The sequence below is a fragment of the Leiobunum rupestre genome, chromosome 10 (assembly GCF_980474605.1).
Source record: "Leiobunum rupestre chromosome 10, qqLeiRupe1.1.hap1, whole genome shotgun sequence".
NCBI lineage: Eukaryota > Metazoa > Arthropoda > Arachnida > Opiliones > Sclerosomatidae > Leiobunum > Leiobunum rupestre.
In genome coordinates this window covers 6036352-6059753 of record NC_143393.1, presented here as the reverse complement: position 1 = coordinate 6059753, position 23402 = coordinate 6036352, and the positions used below count along the sequence as shown (strand labels likewise).

The 23402-nt window shown below is 33.8% G+C and overlaps 1 protein-coding gene across 2 annotated transcripts; it reads left to right on the top strand.

Annotated features, from left to right (window-relative positions):
• Window positions 1–1968: 1968 nt before the first annotated feature.
• On the top strand, window positions 1969–23402 carry LOC149923430 (uncharacterized). 2 transcript variants are annotated; one of them, XM_090161301.1, is made up of 32 exons: window positions 1969–1987; window positions 2053–2120; window positions 6063–6248; window positions 6323–6364; window positions 6432–6602; window positions 8119–11790; window positions 11856–11987; window positions 12048–12299; window positions 12363–12615; window positions 12685–12773; window positions 12833–13019; window positions 13086–14599; window positions 14672–14748; window positions 15401–15454; window positions 16064–16236; window positions 16308–16487; window positions 16776–16958; window positions 17025–17219; window positions 17276–18279; window positions 18349–18537; window positions 18601–18891; window positions 19617–20693; window positions 20753–20914; window positions 20979–21129; window positions 21193–21415; window positions 21494–21644; window positions 21704–21798; window positions 21869–21929; window positions 21989–22174; window positions 22240–22663; window positions 22726–22864; window positions 23157–23402. In XM_090161301.1, the coding sequence occupies exons 2-32, from the start codon at window positions 2073–2075 to the stop codon at window positions 23266–23268; spliced, it is 11673 nt and encodes a 3890-aa protein (XP_090017427.1). In that variant the 5' UTR covers window positions 1969–1987; window positions 2053–2072; the 3' UTR covers window positions 23269–23402. The 2 variants fall into 2 exon arrangements, with proteins under 2 accessions (XP_090017427.1, XP_090017428.1); XM_090161302.1 differs by lacking the exons at window positions 1969–1987; window positions 15401–15454 and having other exon boundaries at window positions 1992–2120.

Sequence of the window (23402 nt, the reverse complement as noted above, 5' to 3'; positions counted from 1 at the left end):
GTAGGGTGTCGGCCGGAGATGCCAGAGCATTTGCTCTAATTCCCACTGCTGTGTGCGAAGTGGCGAGCTGGTCGAAATATTGCTGCACCTTCTGCTGGGTTGAGCGGCTTGCGTCGAGGGTGGGACCATCAGTAGTAGGATTCTACTACCACTGCTTGTTTTGTCTTGGAGGAATAAAACAAGTATACAGGAGTTGCGGAGAGCTGCGAAATCGGTTACGTCAGTGACCGTGAACTCAAGCGAGACGGAGGGGTTCAAACGCGACTAGCGCCAACTGCATTCGGAAATTTGCAACTATTATCATTTTATAGCATTGTTTTCACGTCGTCTGGTTTGTTTTGAAACATTTCTAAATTCTTTGCGCTTTTTCCCAAAATGACTCTTATTTGTTTGGAGGAATAAAACAAACCAGACGACGCGAAAACAATGATATAAAACGATAATAGTTGCAAAATTCCGTATGCAGTTGGCGCTAGTCGCGTTTGAACCCCTCCGTCTCGCGCGAGTTCACGGTCACTGACGAAACCGATTTCGCTGCTCTCCGCAACTCCTGTATACTTGTTTTATTCCTCCAAGGTTTTGTCACCTGTCCGGGCTTGTGGACGCCGGCGTAGGGCATTCTGATGATAGACCTCCGGTGGTGTGGTTTGCATCTTACCGGTACACCGGGCTATAAATCTGACACATGTTTAATATATTCACTCCCCCCGTTCTTCCAGCTGCATGGCGCGTTTTCCATTTGACTGCTCTCGCGCGCTCTGAGATAACTCTAAGCCGATCAGCGGATTTTGGCAAATCACGGATCGCATGTTCCTTATTAGCTCGAAGAAAAAATAGCTCGAATTCCAAAACATATTCCATAAAATTTTGTCTCGCAATAGTACGGGTCCTCTAAGCAGATGTGGACGTTTTTATGTTTTTAAAACAGGACCGTGTCGACAATATTACCCATAAAATAATTAGACGCCACTGGCATATTTGTATAATCAAAACCGACATAAGACCCAAAAAATGTGCCAGATCGTTATATTTTCCATTGATAGCTTGTCGCTATGTATCCATAGATATATGAAATAGTATAGATCCCTTACGCTGTGATAGGCTCGTCGGAAAGACGCGGGATCGACAACTAGCAGAAGGTCTATAATTCCGGGAGAAGTCTGTTAAAAACGCCATCTATTAGTGAAACTAATTACATTACAAAAAACAAAAGCGCAAAATGCGAATTAGGCTTAAAGGCAAACGGAAACCCTTAGGTTTAGCCATTTCAATTAAAAGCATTTTGGAGATTTCAAAGAAATACCTTTTGTAAAAAAAGCCCCAATGGATGTAATCTATATCTGGCTAAACCATAACAGAAAATTAAAATTAAGTTTAATTTTGAGCTTTTAGCGCCAGAGATTCCGGAATAAAAATATATCGTCCGCCAAGCTGAACTATGAAATTTTATATTATTTTTCGGTCACCTAAGGAAATTCACCATCAGATGGCGCTTGTACGTAACTCTCTAGACATTAGTGATTGTCTGCTAGCTGTCACTTCCGTGCTCACCAACCGTAAAATTGTGGATCTAATTCTATACTATTTCATATATGTATGTATCATCAAAATGTTCGCCACCAAGTGTGGCAGTGGCGTAGCCAGGATTCTGTTTCGGGGGGGGGGGAGGAGGGGGCACACCATTGAAAAAAAAGTAAAAAAATAAAAAAAATTTGTACGTATGAGCATAAATAAATGGAAATGCATGACAATAAATTCTTTCAAATGTCACAAAAAACTTGCTTGACTCTGTCTTGCTCTCAATAGACCGATGGGACACCAGTGACCCAAACGACTTTCCGAGCACTCCAAGTCCAGGAGCAGTAGGAGGCTAGGAGCATTAGACAGATGGCGACACCTACCCAGTACCCATACCGAATTTTGTAAAATTGTCACTTTGCATTTTCCAATTCGCGTTCCTTGATGATTGTCAAAAATGTTTGTTTTTGTAAGTAGATTCGGTCTCATTTTCGTATTATTTTAATAGTAATGGTGGCATTAAAATCATGTTAGAGGATAATATAAAGTGATAAATGGCTGACAAAGAGCGGCAACAGAAACTTGAAGCTGGAAAAGCTAAGGTAAGAAAATGTTTTGTTTTGGAATTTTGGTTTCCATGTTAAGCCTTGCCTTTGGCTGCCTATTAAGTATTTACTCCTGCTCCCTGACCCTGTAGGAATATAGGAAATTTTTCCCAATTACCTTAATTCCATACGTTAATATTAGAATTTGGAAGGGTCGGACTGGAATAATACAAATAAATTTTATTTCAACATAATGTAAATCTATTAACTTTTATACGCTACTTTGGTTTACACTATTAAAGGAAGTAGTATTTTATAAAGCTTCAATAAACTATGGTATTTTGGATTTTTTCCAATTAACATATATTTATTCAAGAGCCAAAGACTAATACATTTAAAAGCTTAAATTGTATATTTATTAAATTACGTATAGTATTACAAAACAATAGAGCTTTTATATATGCGTTGTAAATGACACGTTGCTTTGCTTAGTTCTATTACTGCTTGAAAGTGAACCGTTGAAAATAGTTTTAGAACTTTGGTTTCTCTGCGTTTCACTTATAGTTGGTATACTACCTGTCTTACAAAATGTTTTACTACAAAATATTTGGGAACAAAGCTGTTCTTTCTTTATGGATTGGTATACATTTCTTTTACAAATGAAAATTATAAACAAAAATACACCGTAAAGTGAAGTTACTAAACCTGCGACCATGTAAAGTGGATAATATCCTGTAATCCAAGGAATAAACTCTGACATCCAAACCATTCCCATTATAATGAAGAGTTTCAAATACAAATGAAACCTAGAAATAATTTATACATCAGCATTAATATCAAAATCAATAAGCGTTTTTATTACCTTTTCCGGTGATGGTTCACATTAAATTTGGCCGTCATTTTTCCAATTTGAATAAGCGCTCTAGCAGTTAGTCCAAAAAATGTGAAGTTTGTAATTAATATAATTCCAACTGGGGCATTAAAATAAATAAGGAATGCTGGCGTTCCATTTAACCAACACCTCCTTGTTGCGAAAGACGGTGTAACATTTCCAGTTAAAAGTTCAGCCATATCCACAATAATGGCTGGTAGAGCTAAAATAATTGTCCCAATCCAAGCGTACAGTGCGTATTTCCAATATTTTAATCTTTTTGATTGAGGAGATGATGTTCTGTGAGAGCTTATTACAGTTTGCCACACATCAAATGACATGACGTTAGTCCACATAAAAACGCTTAAGAATGACATGTGAGTGACTATAGCAAGAGCTTTACACGCGGTTTTTGGTATAGAGCGATTGAATAAAAAGTCCAATATGAGCAAACTGTACGTTATTATTAGGCAAATTGATAAAGATATTAAATTTTTCCCTGGTATATTTTTAAATTCTGGCAGTTTTCTGTATATAATGATCGTGGCTATGAGGCACAAAATAGAAGATAATAAAGCCGATATTAAAATCGGATAGTAAAATTTTGGAAGTTTCCTCTTGTGGGATGTAATGGTTGTGGAATTTTCAGGAGTTGAGCAGTTTACAGTGTCATTGCAAAGATTAAGTAAAACTTCAACAAAACTGCCTTTGGTTAAGTTATCAATAGCATAATAGTTGTAGGTTTCATTCAGCACAATTTCCATCTTGTTGGGTCTTCTACTTTATCTTAAATTTCTAAAATTAAGAAAAAAAAATTAAAAATCACCAGAAATACATAATATATATCTTACAAGAGAAGTGTCCATTATCAGAAGTCCATAATATACGTATAGGTGGTGAAATTAATTTTGTTCCTTTTCAGGCTTAAGTTAGTTTTTATTAGGAGCAATTTTTCCACATGACCCAAAATTTACTATACGTAGTACTTTGCCTACTAATATAAAATGTAAAAATTCAATGCTTAAGGTTATTTGTTTATTTATCAGCCATATTTTTTCCTTCGAAATAGATTAACAAAGTCACTATAACAAAAACTTTCCACCAGACTTTTTTTTCCCGAAATTAGCGGAGACTGCTAAGGTACATGTTTAAAGTAAATAACATCAGAAATATATGAAGAGTATAACTTTTCTTGAACGTATATTGTGTACTTCTGGTGTCTGGTATTGCTTTCTGTATGTATGTGTAAGCTATTAGCAGTTTTACGTAAAAATAACTATTTAAAAAATCTGTAAACCAGCAATGAAAATATATACCTAAATGTTAACCAAACCTTTGAACAAAACAACGTCTTAACTGAAAATTGCTTCAACTCACCTAAAATATCTCCATATCAAAGCTCTCCCATCTTAATCTTATGAAAAGCACTATCAGTTTGGCGAAGAGCTATCCTAGCTAGTTTTCCACTTTTTCACAACTCAGTGTGGGGTAAATATTCGAGAAAGAGGATACCTGGTTTTAAATATGCATATTGTTTTCATTACCCTAACAATATTTCATTTTCTCTTTTAATTATGCATTACTATAAATTGTAAATTTTCTCAAACATTCCCGTTCTATGTAGCATTTTGAAAATTTACATGCCTCTTGCGTGATCTGTCAAAAACTACTTTCTTAGGCGGTATCATCTTAAAATTAACACACTTTCATTTTTTGAGTAACACCCACGACGGATCAGGCACCCAACTGCTTTCAGGGGTTTCCCCACTATTTATAATGCTTTTGTCGAAGGGCATCGCATAATTCACATTTTCTGAATTGACATCCTCCTCTTTAAATTATGACTCAAATAAAAGTACTTCCAACAGGAAGTTTAGAGGCTAAACTCATTTTTCACACCCTTTACCTTTTGGAACTTCTATTATGTAATATATGTCTAGTATTTGATGTATTTGTTTTTTATAAGATCCTTAACATCTTTCCTAATATTATTCAATTGATGGTGTTTGATGGGTCTTAGTTTTTTCCTGGTTCAAACCATTATTTTAGGGTTTTATAAGGTCGTTTTAAAGTCGTTAACAGTGTTGAAAATGGGATTTTTTTTCAAACGTTAAAAAATCAGAAAAGACTTGATTGGGTATTATTGTTTCAGTGTTATAACACTAATAATAATTGTACTAAAATAAAATACATTATCATTAGAATTTTTATTACACTCTAGCTGTCACAAAATATTTTTATGTAAGATTGAAAAACGAAATTATAATATGAATTATATTTCAATTTTTGGATTTTACTACTTAATTTTACCTTTCTTAGAGTTTGTAGATGCAATTCCAATTTGTTTCTTTAGAAAATTTTCACACTGACTTTTTACTGTGTTCATTTAAACCAGGTGGCTGTCAATACTATTATCAGTTACTTTATTAGTGTATTGTTCGAGAGAGTCTAAACATTTATTCATTTACGGTTATTGGCTTTGCCTGAACTGTTCATGAGACAATCATCAACCAGGAAATTTTAAAATTAAAAGAGGAAGGAAATGTTACATATTAGGTTCGTTCTATCCTCCTGGAAAACATTAAGGATGGGTAATCAAACATCCTGTGGCTTTTCCAATTCATTATTGTTATTATCGGGTTTTTACTGTAAAGCTAAGGTGTATTAATTTGACATATGTTTTTGAAATTTGGAATTTGTCATAACATTTTATATTAGGTTTTGAAGGGGTGAAATGTTTGCCCCAAAAATCACATTGGCCTTAGGCCACCTTAAGAGGTAAAATTTTTCTAATCTAAAAATAGGTCGATATATCGGTGTATCCTAGCTAGTTAAAAAAGGATTTGAGTAACAGTACCAGTAGGAATATAAATAATTACAAAGCCGGAGGGGTCGGACATTTACCAAAATGCCGTACACTTTGTCAAAAATCGCAAAATCTTTTAACTCTCTCTATGGTAAATTAACATTGAAATGCCAAAATCACTTCAAAAAGTACTGATAAAATCGCCAAAATCTCTACGAAATCCCGTACAAAATAATGGCAACTGTCCGACCCCTCGACAAAGCCACTGTGATATTGATTTTGACACCTTCACTTTTCTATATATTATTCGTGATTATTATAGTTTGCCGAGTTTCTGAGAAAGAAAGGGAATGGGGAACGAAAAAGAAGGAAAGTGGCAGAACAAAATAAAGGTTCCCCAACTCACCCTGAAGGGCTGTCCGACACATACTCAGAAAAAAATGAGAATTTAAGCCATCCTGATTCTGAAAGTGTCACGAGCGATTGTTTGAGCTTGTCTAGAGAAGAGGTACTTGTCTTTGTAATTTAATTTTAGTAATATATTCTAATATTCCATCTGATTTATTTCTAATTATCACATAGGGAGATCCGATTTCTTCACTTAGCGACGAAAATTCTTTGGAGGTATTTAAAAAAAATTGCTAGCTGTTTTCAACAAGTTATTTTAAAATATAAAAATATTTGACAATAGGACTACGCAACGAGTAACAACCATTCTGATCAGCAATCAAAGTGTGATTTAGTTATAGCTAGACAAAGAATTTTAGAACTACAAGAATTTGTAGATGGTAAAACCGAAACGTTGGAAACAATATTGGAAGAAAACAAAGATCTCAAACTCCAGATTTCTCATATGCAACGGGTAAAATGGCCTTTATTTTTTTGTCGTTATTCTGTGTGGTCGTATCATAGGGCTGTTTAAAAATTATGTAATGCAGAAAAAAACTTAATAATTTTATTATTGGGTAGTAAGTGTTTGATTGGCGACTTGCACAGAAATACTGATTAAATCAAAGGACAACGATATTTCAAAAGTGCACAAGAAAATTTTATTTAAAATTTATTTAAAACATTATTAGCTATACCCCTGATGATGGAGCGATGACGCTACCGAAACTAGTCGGGTTTTAATAATGTTTTAAATAAATTTTAAATAAAATTTTCTTGTGCAATTTTGAAATATCGTTGTCCTTTGATTTAACCATTATTATTGGGTATTCTTAAGAAAGCCAAGTACACTATTATCAAAGATAAACCCATGTGCATTGTTTTAAGATATGGTTTGGCAATCAATATCCCTTCTATCATATTTTAAAAGCTTATATCTGAGATCATATGAGTCAACCGATTTAAGGAAGGCCAAACAAACATTTTATTTGTAAAATTATTGGGTAGCTACCAACTAATTTGTTAATAATGAAAATTAATTATTTAAACCAATAAAATCAGCCATTTTCTTTGAAGGAAATGTAACGTATAACGCAATCTCTATGGAAAACCCAAAAAATTTGGTAGTGTTGGGCCCAAACCGATATGAAATCGGTATCGGTCACCGATATCGCGATTTTCCCGATTAATCGGTTCGCGTCTAAAATACCGATTTCACCCGATTATAAAAAAAACTTCCGATACCGATTTTACCCGATTATTTAAAACCGATTTTGAAATTGAAAGTATAATTTCAATTTTAAATGTACCTAAGTGAGGTAAATAACTAAATATTAAAAATTTATAATTTAAAAATTTAAATTATTTTGATTTTTTTCTAAATTCGATCAGCTATTCTCAAAATACAACACACCCTTCATTTTATTTAGACCATTGGCAATGGGTTTTACAATTCATTAGTCATTACTAATGAGTCATTAGTAATGACTAATGAATTGTACAATCGGCAAAAAGAAATCGGTATCGGTGGAAATCGGTAAAAAATCGGGAAAATCAGTATCGGTGGCGATTTGCCATATCGGTAAAAAAAATCGGTATCGGTATCGGTTGAAACATGAAATCGGTATCGGTATCGGAATTGGTTAAATTACAATATCGGCCAACCCTAAAATTTGGGGATTGTTTCTGGAAAAACCATTAAGCATGTTATGTTCCCTTTAAAGTTGCGCTAAATAAATTTAGATTGAAATTATACACATTTTCTTGACACATAAGAGAAAGTTCTTATAACTAAACCTAGATAGTGCTATACAATTTGGAAAATAAGAGTTAAGGGAGGAGCTAAAAATTTTAACAGGCCGGGAACGTAGACTTGTTAGCTAAGCAAGTTCCAAATACAAACAACCTTTCCCCTATCTGCATTATGTAATTGTAACCAGCTGTACCAGGTATAAATAAAATTAACCTGAAACTATTTAATTTAATTCCAGAGTATGGATAGCTCGTTAGATGCCCCAACGTGTGTTTTTGAAGAAGACCCTCTATCAAATAGGCGTTCCTTACCTGATTACCATACTATAGTGGAAGAATATAGCAAAAAAGTTGAAGAATACAAAAAAGCTCTAAGTCAAAGGGAAGAAATTATTCAACAACTTACAGAGCGCTTGGTAGCTACTCTGGCAAGCCGTGATGAAGTACAGAAAGATTCCACAATTCAGGCTGAAAGTTTAGCGCAGGAAATTAGCTTATTGAAATTGCAATTACAGCAAGCTACCGAAGTTCTTTTAAAGCAGCAAACTGGGTCTGGAATTTCTCCACAAGAACTACTTGACGCACGTAATGAGGTTTTGTTACTTAATCAAGAGAATACGCGTAAAGATTCACTAATTCATGACCTGGTTGTTAAATTAAAAACTGCAAATTCTGACTTGGAAAATTTGCAGGAAAGTTTTGAGTTAGATATACTAAACTGTCAAGAAAAAATTCGTTGCCTCGAATCTGAAATTCGAAAAACAAATGTTGAAAATGAAGTGTGGGCCAGTGATTCAAATGCAAATGATTCCCAAAATCAATACGAAACTGCGTTGGGAGAACTTGAAAAATTTCAGTCGATGTCAGTTATGCATGAACTAACTACGTCACCTAATTCAGTTGAACATCTGGCTGTTGAAAATAGAAATCTTAAATTAAAACTACAGGAAATGCAAAATCAAGTTCAATTACCCACTAATCATTCAATCTCTGATATTCCTAACTATGTAGAAGAGGATAAAAGCAACGATAGTTGTTCTTCGTTAGGTAGCCCATCGAAGCAACAAGGTTTAATCGGCAAAGAATTGTTTAATTTAATCGATGTAAAAGAGCTAGAGGATCAAGTAGACAGTTTTAGTCAAATTAATCCTTTCTTGGTAGATGAAATAGACCCACCCAAGACCCGAAGCTCATTTTACGAATTATCTGACCGTAACAGTTACGTTGACAGCGATTCGCAAACTGATCCTATCACTATGAGTGAATATGAAAAATCTGAAAAACTATCCCCAAAAGAAAAGCATGTTTTAGATTCCAAGCATCTGGAAGCCACCAATGTATGCCTAAGTTTGAAAGAGTTTGAATCTGAGAAACAAGCTTTAGGCAGTGAACTTGAGAATCTAGGAAAACTATTTGCGGAAGTAAATGAATTAAAAATGTTCTTGTCAGAAGCCCAAAAATCTATGATAACTATTGGAAATGAAGCTTTACAATATTCTGACTTGCAAATGAAGATTGAAAATTTGGAGTTTGAACTTTGTAAGAAGAGAGAAGATACAGATAGCATGGCTAGTGAACTAGCAAAGGTTTGTGAAGATAACCGTCATCTTAAAGATAAATTTCATGACATGGAGAGGAGCTTAAAGATGTCAAGTCAAAATCTTGAAGATGTAGGGATAGAACTGAAGATGTACAAATCAGATGTGGCAAAATTGGAAGAATTTGTCAATGGACATTTACATACAGACTATTTCCATGAGTCAACTATTGAAAATGTACAGTCAATTGTGAAGATGTTCCAAGAACTGCGATCTCAGAATCAATGCTTGAACAGTGTTCTAGAGGAGAGTGAATATAGTAAAAGTCAACTCGAGAAGTCTCTAGTTCAATTAACAGAGAAATATAAAGCGGAATTGCAAGAGAAGGAACTGGCTTTGATAACAGTCTCCGAAAGGTGCCTAGATAATCACTTAAAGAACTTAGAAATATCCAACACTGCTAACGCTTATGAACCAAATATTGATGAAGGGGCCATTGCGGAACTAGAGTGTATGTCCAATGCCATGATGGAAGTTCAAATTTTAAATACTAGAATTCAAGAAATTTCTGAAGAGAAAATGATGCTGGAACATAAACTTGCCCAATTATCCCACGATTTGGAAGAATTAGTCGAAGCTAATTTAGAACTTAAATCTGATAAAAACAGATTTGAAAATGAGTTAACTGAGAAGATAAACGATTTAGAGGATGTTAAACAAGATTTAGAAGCTCATGTTGATAAACTAAAAATGCAGCTAAGTTTATCCGAAAGTGCTAAAGAAGAATTGCGCCGGGAAGTTAATCTGATGACTGAGAAACACGATAGTTGGTTATCCATGACGAGGGACAAATTAATTGAAGAGTTGCCTAAATATATAGTCGAGGAACACAAGAATTGCGGGGCTTCGTTTATTTTACTTAAAGAGCAACTACGAATGGAAGCTGACAATAAAAATGCCATTTTGGCTCAACTGGCTTATTACACCAAGCGAAATGAGCAACACGAAATAATGTATCGTGAGATTCTGAGGAGGTATAACGAATCCAAAAGTTTAGTCAGGCTGCTTTGGGATGATAGGGATAAATTGAGAAGAGAAGTCATGGAACTTAAATTTGAAAAAAGTAATTTGGAAGCCAATGCTTCTAGTTTGAAAGAAACCTTGGCGGAGCTTGTGTCTTCAAAAGAATCACAAGAAATTTGCCTAAAGAAAGTGGCTAATCTTGGAGGACCAACCAATTTAGAGCTAAATAAATCTGGAGTAAGTTTTGACGATGAAGAATACAATTCTAGAATTAGTGAAACGACGGAAGCCCACCGCCAACTTGTGTCCATATTTGGAGAAACACTCTTAAAAAATATCACTCAAGCTGCAGCATTGAAAAATGGATGTAAATACTTAGATAGTAATGCCGTCCAAGATAAAATTGATTATTTTTGCAACCACGAGAGTGAACAATATAGTCTATATAAGAGGGTGATTGAAAATTCTCGTAAAAAGCTTAAAGATTTAGTTTGGATAAATAATGCATTAGAAGCCCTCGATTTAGACATTCAATACGAACAAAGTGAGATGCAAAACAGGGTGAAGGAAATAGCTCAATGCCAAAAGGAATTGTCTTCTGCTGTTGATGCAATAGAATCAGAGACTATTGTGGCGAAGAAGGTGGAGGACTTGGGGGTAGAAGTGGATGATGACGGAGGACGGCCTTTCAAAGACTGCAGATTTGACTTGGATGAATCTCTTTGTCAGAAAAGCCACGAAGAGAAGAAACTCATGTACCAAACCTCCTTGCAAAAGTTTTGTGATATTGAAAATGACTTAAACAATGCCTTGGAAAGATGGAATCAGTTGTGCGTTAGTTACTTAGAAATTACTGTGATAAAACAGAAGGATATTGCAAAATTAAACAATCTACAAAATCGCCTCGCAGACATTATATGTAATAAAGAATCTCGAGGACTTTGCATTAAAAAAATTGCTCTCTTAGGAGATGATTTTGAAAATCAGTCTGCGAACACATCTTTAAATATGAGTCATGCGTGTCAAATTCCGCAGTTTAACTTATCCTCTCATTCTCCAGAAGAAATTCAAACTGATCTTACGGATGACGCTCAGTCACAGTCGCAAATTAACACTGTTAAGCAGTTAGTTGATATTGAAAACATGAGTGAGGATGAAGGTCATTCAAAAGCCTCAGATCACAAGACTGAATTATTTTCTGAGAACTCCTCTTCAATTAAGGAAGAAATAGATGAATATACCGACTCTTGTATCTCCGATGATCTATACAATATTTTGGAAAATCAGTTTTTGAATGGTGGTGCTAATGATTTGTTAGAAAATGCTGAAGCCCTTATGACTATGGCAGAAGTATGTATCCACCATTTCTCAAACTTAGATTTTGTATATTTATTTAATAAAAATGAAATCTTTAGATTGATGTTAAAAAAACTCAAGAAGAAAAATTTGAAAATTCAGGATATGCAGACAATGCTCAACTTCTTATGGAACTGCAAAATTTGCAATTTGATTTTGTTCAAAAGGATATTGAAATCCAAACAGTGAAGGTAAGAATCGCATAAATATTTAAATTGTAAATTATGAGGTAATTTTTATGGGCATTGCAGATGGAATCTGTAATTAAAGAAAGCTATTTGGAAATGATTCACAAAGAAAAATTAATTTTGCTACGAGAAATTTTAACCAAAGAGAAACTTAAGTCAGTTTTTGAGCTGAAAAACAAAATGAATGAATTTCACGATAGAATTTTTGATAATCTGAAAGTAAAGTACGAGCTTGATCTCTCATCCACTAAATTAAAATTAAGGGAAGAATTTAATGAAAAGTTAAAAGATATGAATTATTGCTATAGTGAGAAGGTAAGCTGCTCTTATTTATATTTTGAATCAACCAATATTTAGAATTTTTCGCCTATAATTTAGTTGAAAAAACTTGAAGTCTTATCTCTTGAAAATAACACCAAACAAGAACAAGCTAATTTCAAAGATTCGGTGTTAAGTGCCATAAATGAAGCTACACTTGATGCTAAAATTGTTGAAGTCAATGATAAAATGAATCGCGAAATGGCTCAATTTAGGGATGATCTTGAAAACAAATACTCTGCTCAAGCAAAATTAGACAAGAAAATTTTAGACATTGAAAAACAGATTCAGTTTCAAGTATCCGAAAATGCTGGTAAAAATTCTTGTTTTTATTTTCATTTCTTGGTAACACCTAAAAATAACCAAGATTTCTTATTTGTAGTTTATAATAGCGAAGCGTATATTCAAACTTCCACACCATTTTATAAAGCTATTAATGATATAGCCAAGGACGTTACAAACCATTTAAATGTGAGTATTATTTGTTATTACATTATTTTGCCTAGTTCTGATCTAAAAAATGTATTCAGATATTGACTAAGAGATGGGCCAACTACATGTCTTTCAAGTTAAATTCTTTGCCGAAACTTGATACAATACTAAGCCCAATTACCACTGAAAATGAAAGAATTTCAGATGAATCTGCCAAAATTATTGCTTTGCAAAATGCTAGCGTGATATTAGATGAAAAAGAAAAGCTCTTGCACGAGGCTAAAGGTGCAGTATTTCAATGTGTTTACTCTTGTTTTTAGCTGTTGTGTTTATGAGTTCATTTGGTTTCAGACACACAAGATTATTTGGAGACCTATTCCTCTCATGTAAAGAAATTACTCAAAGCGATGGAAAATGATTATGAGCTAATTTTATTGAAGAAAGAGGAGATCAACAGAGAATGCACTGAAATCTCTGATAAAGAGGTTCAGACTGATTTATTAGAAAGTTTATCCGCTACGCATGAGCCGCTACTGGAAGAAAAGATGGATATAGCATCGAAGGATGAGTTTTGGCAAACATCTAGCAGTTTACAACCAGAAGATGAAGGCAATTATTCGATTGGTTATAATGTGGATTTAATTAGAAAAGAAATTGAAGAAAAGTACGACTTGGAAATAATAAAAATTTGCTCTACAAATGCTTCAAAAATGAGAGATATAATGGAAAAACATAACAATGAGGTCCAGGTGTTACACCATGAGCTGGAGCTAGCTAAGCAAAAATGTGGTCAAACGGATGGTATAGGAATGGAAAACATGGCCGAAATAGAAAAATTGAAACTAGAGCTAAACCAATCTAAGGAAAAGGCTGTAACAGATAAAGATATAATGGAATTGTCTGCAGAGTACAATTCAGAAATAAAGTCATTGAAGTTAAAGCTTGTAGATTCTCAGGAAAAATGTCTTGAGCTAGCCAACCTGAGAGACGAAGTAGCTCATCTTATTGAAGAACATAAAATTGAAATTGAAAGTTTGGAAAGTACTTTGAAAAAAGAGATTGATCGAGCTTGTCACTGGGAAGGCGAAGCCAAAAAACTTAAAGGAGAAGTTGATGATTTTAATATAATGATTGAGAATTCAGAAGTGATTCATCGTGAGAAGGAAAGTAATCATTCTAAGAAACTTGCAGCTTTGATTGAAGAAAATCAACGCATCAGATTTGATTTGGATTTAACAATAAAGGGATTAAAAGAATGTCATGAAAATGAACTATTGACTTTGAAAGCTAATTATTCCCTTAAAGTTGATGAAATGAAAATTAATTGCCAAAAGGAGCAGGAAAGTGAAATAAAAAATTTGAAAGAAGCTAACAATTTGGAAATTCAAGAATTAACAGGAAGAATAACCTGTTTGGATAAAACTGTTGCTAGTTTGAGATATATTGAACGCAATTTGGAAATGTATAAATCAGTATACGAATTCCTAGTCACTAAGACAGTTGAACTTTGCTTACAAAATTCCACAAAGTTGAAAGAGGATTTCGTCAAATCCTGCGCAGAACAATTCGTTACAAATGTGGTGGAACATATTAAAGAATTTGAATTAGTAAATGCACATTCCGAAGATGATGAAGGAAAGATATTGAACCTTCAACAAACTCTCGCTCTCGATGTGGAAACTCTAATTCATGACCACCAACAAGAGTATAATACGAATGACTCGCAGATAAATGACGATACTTTGGTTTCAATATCAGAAATTGATCAGTTGAAGCTTGAAATTCAACAGGGAATGTCTACCCAAAAGCACGAAAATGAAATGCTCACAAATGAAATTGACGTTCTAAAAAACCAACTGGTTGAAGTAAGAAATTATTCTGCACGTTTTATGATGTATCTGCTAAGCCAAATTAAGATCAATATTTGAAATTAATAGCTGGAATATGTAAATTCATCACTTCAGGAGGAATTACTCAAATCCAACTCTTCCAAGATGGAGCCAAAAACCTCCAGGTATTATACACGTGCTTTGTTTAACTTTTATACACCAATAATTTTTTTGCTTTTGAATTATGCTTTTTGTAATGAACCTGAACCCAATGTTTATTTGGCAATTGCTTATATTGCTTATCTGCAATAGTTGTGTATTTAATTTGCTAGACAATTTAAGAAAAGTCAATTTTAACTTAAATTATGTGCTTAAACTGGCTTGGCATAAATAATTTGTATACTTACGTCCACAGTTGATTGTTAAAAAAATTTCCATTCACACATAGAAGACACCCAAATGGTTTTCATGTCACTCCATGGAGGGGTTATTATAATATCTATATAAGCCAAACTTAAGAGTATTATCAATAGGAAATGTAAGTTTTCTCATTGCGTGTGTGAACCCCATGTCAATAAGCTTATAATCATCCTTGTTCAGTAATTAGTTTTTCCTTCACATAGCAAACTAATTTTACTCCCTCCTGATGAATTTCTTATCAATGAGCTAGTCACTGATACCCCGCCTTCAACCATCTGTTTTATACATGTATACTTTTTCGATCCCTTTTTTTTCCATTGGGTGCTTTGACCAAAACAATGAAAAAATGTTTTAGCAGCAGATGCTGCCCTTCAAATACTAACTTTTTAACTGACCCTGTTTTTTGCTTCTGTGTAGGGATTGGCTAGCAGGTACTGAGTTGTCTGCAGCTGACATTCAAACTTGGCAGGTGTAAGTGATCCATATACCCTGTTTTGCTCTCTTAATAATAGTGTCACTTCATACTAAAATTTGTCTTCCATGTCAATCTCATTCCTTTGGGGCCAAACACTTTAGGTGAAGGGCATAAAACTGGCACTAAGTTTCATATAATTCTTCTTCTCTATAGACTCTAAATTATTTCCATAACCATTTGGGTGTTTATATATACGTTACACCCTTTGAAATTTTATATCTTCGATTTTATTTGCACCTCCTGATGATATTGCATATTTTATATACTGGTCTTTATTTAATCATGCATGAAAACAAGCTTCATTCGCTGTAAAAAAAGTTGGCCTGTTTAGATATCTTTTTTCAGCATACAAAGCTCTCTTTAATGTATTGCATCGTTCTTTTTACTAAAAAAGAACCATATATTTGAGGTTTTTTTGCTAGTCAATACTTCATAATAGATAAAAAAAACTCTTATCTTTGCATCCACTTGCCAAAGTTTTTCAAAGTGGTTCTTTAAATGTTATTTTTTAAATAATTATAGGATGTTAGAAAATAGATAAAATTTAGTCAACGATTATAGATTTCGTTCTTAATCTTTTATATTATGTCGCAATATTGCTACAGCCATACAGCGCAAACAAACTCGCGTCTCATGAATGTGCTCTCTGATCTTGTGAAGACTTTTGTGGATACAGAACAAACTATTCAAACTCATCTGTCCAATTTGGGACTAGCCGTTCATCAGTCTTCCGAAGGACCTGGCAGTTTAGTTGATGATGAAAATGGACCACTTTCAGGTTGTAAAAGTTAACTTTTTCACTATTTTGTTTTTGTGGATCTACGTAACTAATTAATATTTGATGTATAGGGACATTCCACGGGTCAAGGGAAGATTGTACTCTGTCATCACTGGGGGATGCTTTACCTCTTGAAATGTGTGATGATATTCCTGACTTAACGTTAACGCCTAGAGCTTGGGATGCAGTTACTTCTGCTATTAGTAGCATTCAACAAGAACCAGAAACTGAAGGAGAAGATCTTGTTCTTGGTAATAATTAAAACCACTTCATAATTTTAGTTTTGCTCCAGGTCTTTATCCTTGCTAGGCTTATTTAAAAATGTTTTTGCATTGTATTTTAAACTAAATTCCTTTTTTACAAATTGTTTCATAGCTTGCAATATAAAATTAAGGAGTGAGTAGTGGTATATTAAGTTGTTTAATAGTAATTTTGCTATTCTTGTTTCATCTTAATTTGATTTTTACTTAGTTCTTTATTTTTTTGTGTGTAACTGTGTGAAAATATTAGACAGAAAATATTCTTAAATTTTGTTATAGGAGCCAGCAGGCGACTCAGAGCAGCGGTGGATCATATTCTTACACTTTTAACTGAGCTGATAGAAAATACAAATAATCAAGAAGTGACAGATTTAATTTTAAAAAATCATAAGCTTGCTAGTCAATTAAGGGAAGAGTCTCAAGTAAAAATGCAACTTCAACAAGCACTTAACAAAGCTGAAGGTGAAACAAAGCTTGTTCGCAGTAAAAATTAAAATTAAAATTCTTTTGCTTGTGTGATTTTTATAGAAATGCTTGAAACTATGAAATCTGAGGATGGAACAGTGTCCAAGCTACTTTCAACCAAGGGTGATCAATCCAAAGTGGATTTTTCCAGTACTTCGCCTAAACAAGTTCAGTGTCTACGAAAAAGTAAAGAAGATATTATTGAAGATATAACACCATCACGAACTTACTCTGAGCTATTAAAGTTGGAAAAGAAAAGTAAGAAATGCTTAAATTATATATTGCTGTACTTTTTTAATTGTTATGTTCCATAGATTTTACGCAAGGCAACAGTGTTGAAACTGAAGAAGATTGGAAATTGTTGATGAAACGAGTTCACTTTTTGGAGCTTGCATTAGAAGAAGTGACGAGTCAAAAAGATGAAATAGCCGAAGAGAAACAGAAAGAAATTGATGATCTGAAGGATCAAATGGAGGCTATGGAAAAGCAGATGCAGGCGAATAAGAGGTTTATTGAGGAACAAGCCCAAGAAAGGGAACAAGAACAGGAAGATTACTATCAAGAGCTAGAGAAGATTCGAGATTCATTAAGGGAAAGAGAGCGTAATCAGTCTAATGATGGTCAACTTCTTGGAGAGGTTGAACTACTAGAGCAACAGTTGAAGCTGAAATCACAATCATACGATGATTTAAGAGATAAAGTGATTGTAACCGAGTCTCAGGTACAAAGTGCTAAAGATCAGATTCACGATCTCCAAGAAGTTATTTCTGAAATGGAATCTCAGCTTCAGGCTAAAGGGAAATTGAATGAGGATTTGAATCAAGAATTATCAAGTTTGAGGGAAGTTCTGAAGGAACATGAGCTGGCTCAGCAGGATTTGACAGAACAAATTGAAAAGCTTAAAACATCCTTAAATAAGGAATATATTGATCATATTGCGTCTTTGGAAGAGCAACTTCAGTCCAAAAATCAAGAAATGGAACAGTTAAGTCACTGTCAAAATTTATTGCAAGAATTTAGGAGCCAAGTTCACGTTTTGGATGAAAGACTTGAGAGTAAAATTCGCAAACTGGAGTACTTCTCATGGCATATAAGCCCCGGTACCAGCGAGGAAAATTCGCTTACTGATTCCAAAGATCAAGAAGATAGGTTATTGTTGATACAGGAAGGCCGCGTACTTTCTCCAAGATCCATTCATGGAGAAGAGATAAGAAAATTGGAGAGCAAAATAGATTCTTTGCTTAACGCCACGGATGAAGCCATTAAAAGACTTTCAGAGAAGGATACGCAGCTCAAAGACATGAAATTAAAATCAGACGTAAGTAAAACATTTTTACTACTCTATACTATCATACAACTTGCATGTGACACTTAAAATACAATATAGGAATTGCAAACTGAAAGGTCACTGCTACAACAGCAATTGAATGACCAACTCTATCAAATAACAACCTTAAAATCGAGAATTGAAGACTCTAGGTATGATGTCAAGAGCAAAGTTAGTCCTCAAGAATTTGCCCGAGTAAATGATGAATTATTTATGCAAAAAACGGCAGCTCAAGATTTGAAGAGAGAAGTAAATTTATTTGAATTGCATTAATAGTAATTAATACTAACTAAATGTAATATTCCCCAATAGTTAGAGTCTTATCAAGTGAATTTTAAGCAATTACAAGCTCAACTTAAAGAGAAATCTAGCGCATTTGCGAAATTGGAGGAAGAGGTGTTGAAACGGATTTGTGAACAAGAAAATTTGCAAAAAGACAATGATATTATAAAGGAAGAATTGAAACTTGTAAACGAACAATTTGACACCCTTTTTGAAGAAAAACAAGCTCTCATCGATCAACTGCAATCTGAAATTAGCAAGAAGGAGACTATGGTAAAAGAAATTCAAACTAAATCCTTTGCGAGTCCAGATTTGCAACTTGTAAGTTTTTTTGTCTTTTTTTTAAATTTTGATAAAGCTGTACTAACTGTTGGCGTTTAGGTTTTGTTGTTCACTAGCTGAAATTTTACTTTGGCAGTTTGCTCAAAGTATATGTAGTTTTTTAAGAGGGCATTGTGCCAACTTTTTAATATAAATAGATTTTCATCCTCTCACTCCATGATCTTTGAGAAGGATGTTGAGAACCTCTTTCATAATAATTGATTTGTTAAACTGATTTATGCCAGTGATAGTTTAAAAGAATCCTGTTCAATATGGTTGACTTTCCTTATATCACTTATTTTTGTAACTTATTAACCTCAAAAACTAGTAGGAAGTAAGTTTAATTCATTATAAAATTGTTAATTAGCTTTTCTTCGTTAAAGGTTTGAGGTTATATTTTGAACTGTCTTTTATAGTCTTTTCAGCTACGTATATTGGACCAAAACCAATTGCATAAACTACAGCTTTATCAAGGTTTTTGGTAACTTTTTCGACTCAAGTGTATTGCATGTTTGTTATAGAACAAAGAATTACTTTGTTACTTAAATGTTTTATAGCCATTAGATTTTTCATAACCACTTAAAAGGTTTTGAACCCTCTTTCCATTAATGAAGTATAGGTTATAATGATATACGGCTATTATTTATTCTCGTTGGTTTTTGGAGTAATATTCTCAATAGTTAGAAAGCCTGATAATTTTTAAAAATTTTTACAATGATAAACAGCAAAATGATGTGAGCAAGTTGAAAGAAACGTTATTAAATGAAGAAAAGCTCCGAACAGCCTGTCATGAAGAAATAAAAAAGCTACAAACTGAGATAAAGACGCTGAATACTGACATAGAGCGATTTAGTCAGAAATGCTTTAAACAAGCGGAAGAACTGACTCAAACAGATATTGAAAAGGATAATGTAATTGAAAGCTTTAGGCTTCAAAAGGAAGAACTAATTGATAAATTTACCAAAGATCGTCAGAAACTAATGGATGAAAAGAACAAAGAAGTGGAAAAACTGTTGCAAGTTCAGTCTGACCTCAAAAAACACTTAGTTGATAATACCAATCACCTAGAAGATAATTTTAGGCAAAAGCTTGATGCTGAATCAAATGCTCTTAGCGCTACTTACGATCAAAGCTTGACAAAAATAAGAGATCAGCATGAAAAAAGCATGAGAGACTTGGAGTACCATTTAACTCAGTCTTTCACCAAAGAAATAGAATCTATCAAAAAGTCCCACCAATTAGAGCTAGAAGATGAAAAGAAGAAATGGATGAAAAAGTTGAATGAATCGGGAGATTCCCACATTTCTAACCAAAAATTTTTATTAGATGATTACGAGGCTCAGTTATCAAAGTTAAAAGAAGAAAACCAGGTCTATCACAGTTCAGTTTTGAAATACGAAATTTTGTTGGCTGCAAAGGATACTGAATGTAAAGAACTTATGCAAAAATGTCAAGTTTTAGAAACAGAATTGGAAAGATTTCGCAACAATCTCTTGATTTCGCGTGACAGCACTCCCGAATCTGATGCGACAGGATCATCCATTGCAACTTCTACCGCTGATGATGGAAGTGTAGATTCGGTAAAACTTCCCTCACATTTGCAAAAGTTGTTTGATAAGGTGTTGAAGGAGGGGTTAGAGGTTCTGTCTTTGACTGAGAAAAAACAAATACGCCATCACGTAGCAAATAATGATCAAGATGTGAATATAAATGAAAAAAGTAATCTTCACTCTGAATTATGGTTAAAAGCGAAAGATGAGCTTATTGAGGAAGTTAGGGCACTTAAAGAAGTAACCCTGATGGTAAATAACGCCTAGAACTGATGTTTCTATAACTTGCAATAATTCAATTCAATAAATAGGAAAACCAAGGAAATAATGATGGATCAATTGCTTTGATACTGCAAGAATTTTTAAGAAGGGAAAAGAACAGATTACTAATTGAACTGCAGAGTTATTCTTTGAAAGAGGGACATCAAGTTTTATCCACTTGTAAGGAGCTGGAAGACAAAATATATTCTTTGGTAATTTAAGATAGTTTGTTTGTAGCCAATTGATTTGGTAAGCTAATTAAGAATCACTTTATAGGAAGATCGACAGGAAGCGACTCTGAAAGAACTCTACGAGTTAGTGCATGGACAGTTATCTAAAGAAAAGAATAATAATTTGCAGCTTGAACAAGAAATTCTGTTGTTGAAAGATCAAGTTGAAAAAGGAGCTTGGCAAATAAAGAAACAACGTAAGTTATAACAGTTTTGTTTACTTCATGGAAGACCAGGACTTAAATGTAGCTTATTGTCAGGTGATCTGCTGGATTACAAAGCTAAACAAGACAAGATGATGAGGGACGAGTTTCAGTCTTCTTTAGAACGGGAACAGTTAAATAATGAGCAGTTGACTATGCAAGTACGCCAGTTAAGGAACAGATGTTCTGAATTGGAGCTAACACTGTCCCTAAGACTATCTGATATTCAAAAAATTAACAATGAACTTGACAGAGTAAAGAGAGAAGCTGAAAATTACAGGTATTGTCATCATAAAAAAAAATTGTTTAGGGCATCTTTATTTAATACTTCATATGGTTCTTAAATTTTATTACTTAGAACCTCTGCGGAAGCTGAAAAGAATCACGCAAATGCGTTACTTCAAGCTCTTGAGGCTGAGAGGGTAAATTTTAGTCAAGTGCATATGGCTCTTGATTCAGAACGTGAGCATCGTAAAACATTGCTTTCAAGAGATCAACAAATTATAAATGTAAATGTCATTTATGCGCTTGAAAATGCAACTATAATTACTTTTTTTTAATATTACAGAAACTTCAAGCTTCTATTGATGTACAAAGTTGCACAGAGTCCATTTCCTCAAGAACATTATCTCCTGAAGTTCCTCGCCTTAGAGATGAATCAAAGTAAATATGACCGCCACCTAAAGCTTTTTAAAAACCGAATTCTTATATTTCTTACACTTACTTACCTCAGCTCAACAAACCTAGTCTTATCACCTAGCTTTCACAACAGTTCCTCTGTTATTCAAATTAAAGTAGGTTAATGAGATTTGCACATACTTGTTATTTTTTATTTACATTTTTTTGGTGATAGGATAAATGTGTAAAATGTGGATTTTACGAGAACATGTTAAGTCAGGAGAGGTCAAACTGGAAAAAGCACGAAGAAACAATGAATAGATTGTTGCAAAGTGCTGAGTCTGAAGTTGCCCAGTTGAAGCAAAAACTCGTTTTGTGCAATTCAGCCTCCAAAAATGATGTCTCTAGTCAAAGACAAAAGGTACATTTCAATTACTCTAGATTAATAGTAATTATCATTAACCTTTTCTGAAATTATTATTTTAGTTGTTGCAGGTGCATTGGAAATATCGCAAATCCGAAAAACATAGATCATCTTTGATCTATCAAAAGAGATATTTATTAAAATTACTTCAAGGCTATCAAAAAACGGAAGCCGCTGCTCTTTCAGCGCTAACTGCAATGGGAGTTTGTACTCCATCATCATCGAACCAGGGCAGTATCTATGAAGATTTTTCTCCGAATTGGCTTCCAGAACACAGTTCAATTGTGACGAAAAATAAAAAACGCAAAACAGTTAGATTTAGAAGCGTGGTCCACTTCATAATCGGAACCTTGAGATTCCAGTATCTGTTAGATCGTTCCAATCAAGCCCAACAGTTTTTTATTTATGGCAAACAACAGCAACAGTTGACAGCGAATGAAGTTCTTCCCATTACACCTAAATTTGCACATTACAAAGAATCATACGGTATGTTTCATAGTTTTAAGACAGTGTATTTTTAATTAGTTACAAACATATATCTGTCTTAGGTCTTTCCCATCTCTTCTCAAGCACCAGTTGCAGTTCGTCTTCAAGCACATCCAGCAAAATTGCATCTAACAAACTCCATCATATACTTCTGGAGCCTACCGCGCCACCACTAGAAAAAACATTTAATCATTCTAGCTGGTAAGGACCCAACGTTTTTTGTATTTTACCTCAGTAGTAGAATCCTGGTAGGCTGACATCACAGGATTAAATGCATCAAATGTGGTATTAAAACAATTTCTTCTGTTAAGCAGCCAATGTCATTTAATTTTACAACATTGGCTGTTTAGCAATGATGCAGTTGCTAAATCACAATTCATTGGCTCACCAATGTCGCAATACCCTGAAATAAATGAGAGTTAACCAACTACTATTTAGGTCTAATTTGGGTATTACAGTGGCAATTACCTAAAATTTACATTTGTACTTTCAGTTCAACCAAAAGTGATACTGGTCATGATGATTTGACCAAAGGTCAAAAAAAATTGCAAGAGTGTGTTTCGCGTTTAGAGCACATGCACAAAGTCCTTGGTCTTGATAATTAATAATTTAAAAAATATTTATTTATAAAACTCTTCGGACCAATAACAAAAATGTAAAATATCATTACTTGGTATTATACACTTTATGTAAATATGCCTCGCTTGTTTATGTATATAAAATATTTTTCCTAATGTTA

Excerpts from the sequence above, each read along its gene's own strand:
- LOC149923430 (XM_090161301.1), top strand. The coding sequence starts at position 2,073 with ATGGCTGACAAAGAGCGGCAACAGAAACTTGAAGCTGGAAAAGCTAAG. Across the intron at positions 20,694-20,752 it reads TTAAAGAAGTAACCCTGATG|GAAAACCAAGGAAATAATGA; the intron begins GTAAATAACGCC and ends TTCAATAAATAG. Across the intron at positions 21,130-21,192 it reads TTGGCAAATAAAGAAACAAC|GTGATCTGCTGGATTACAAA; the intron begins GTAAGTTATAAC and ends GCTTATTGTCAG.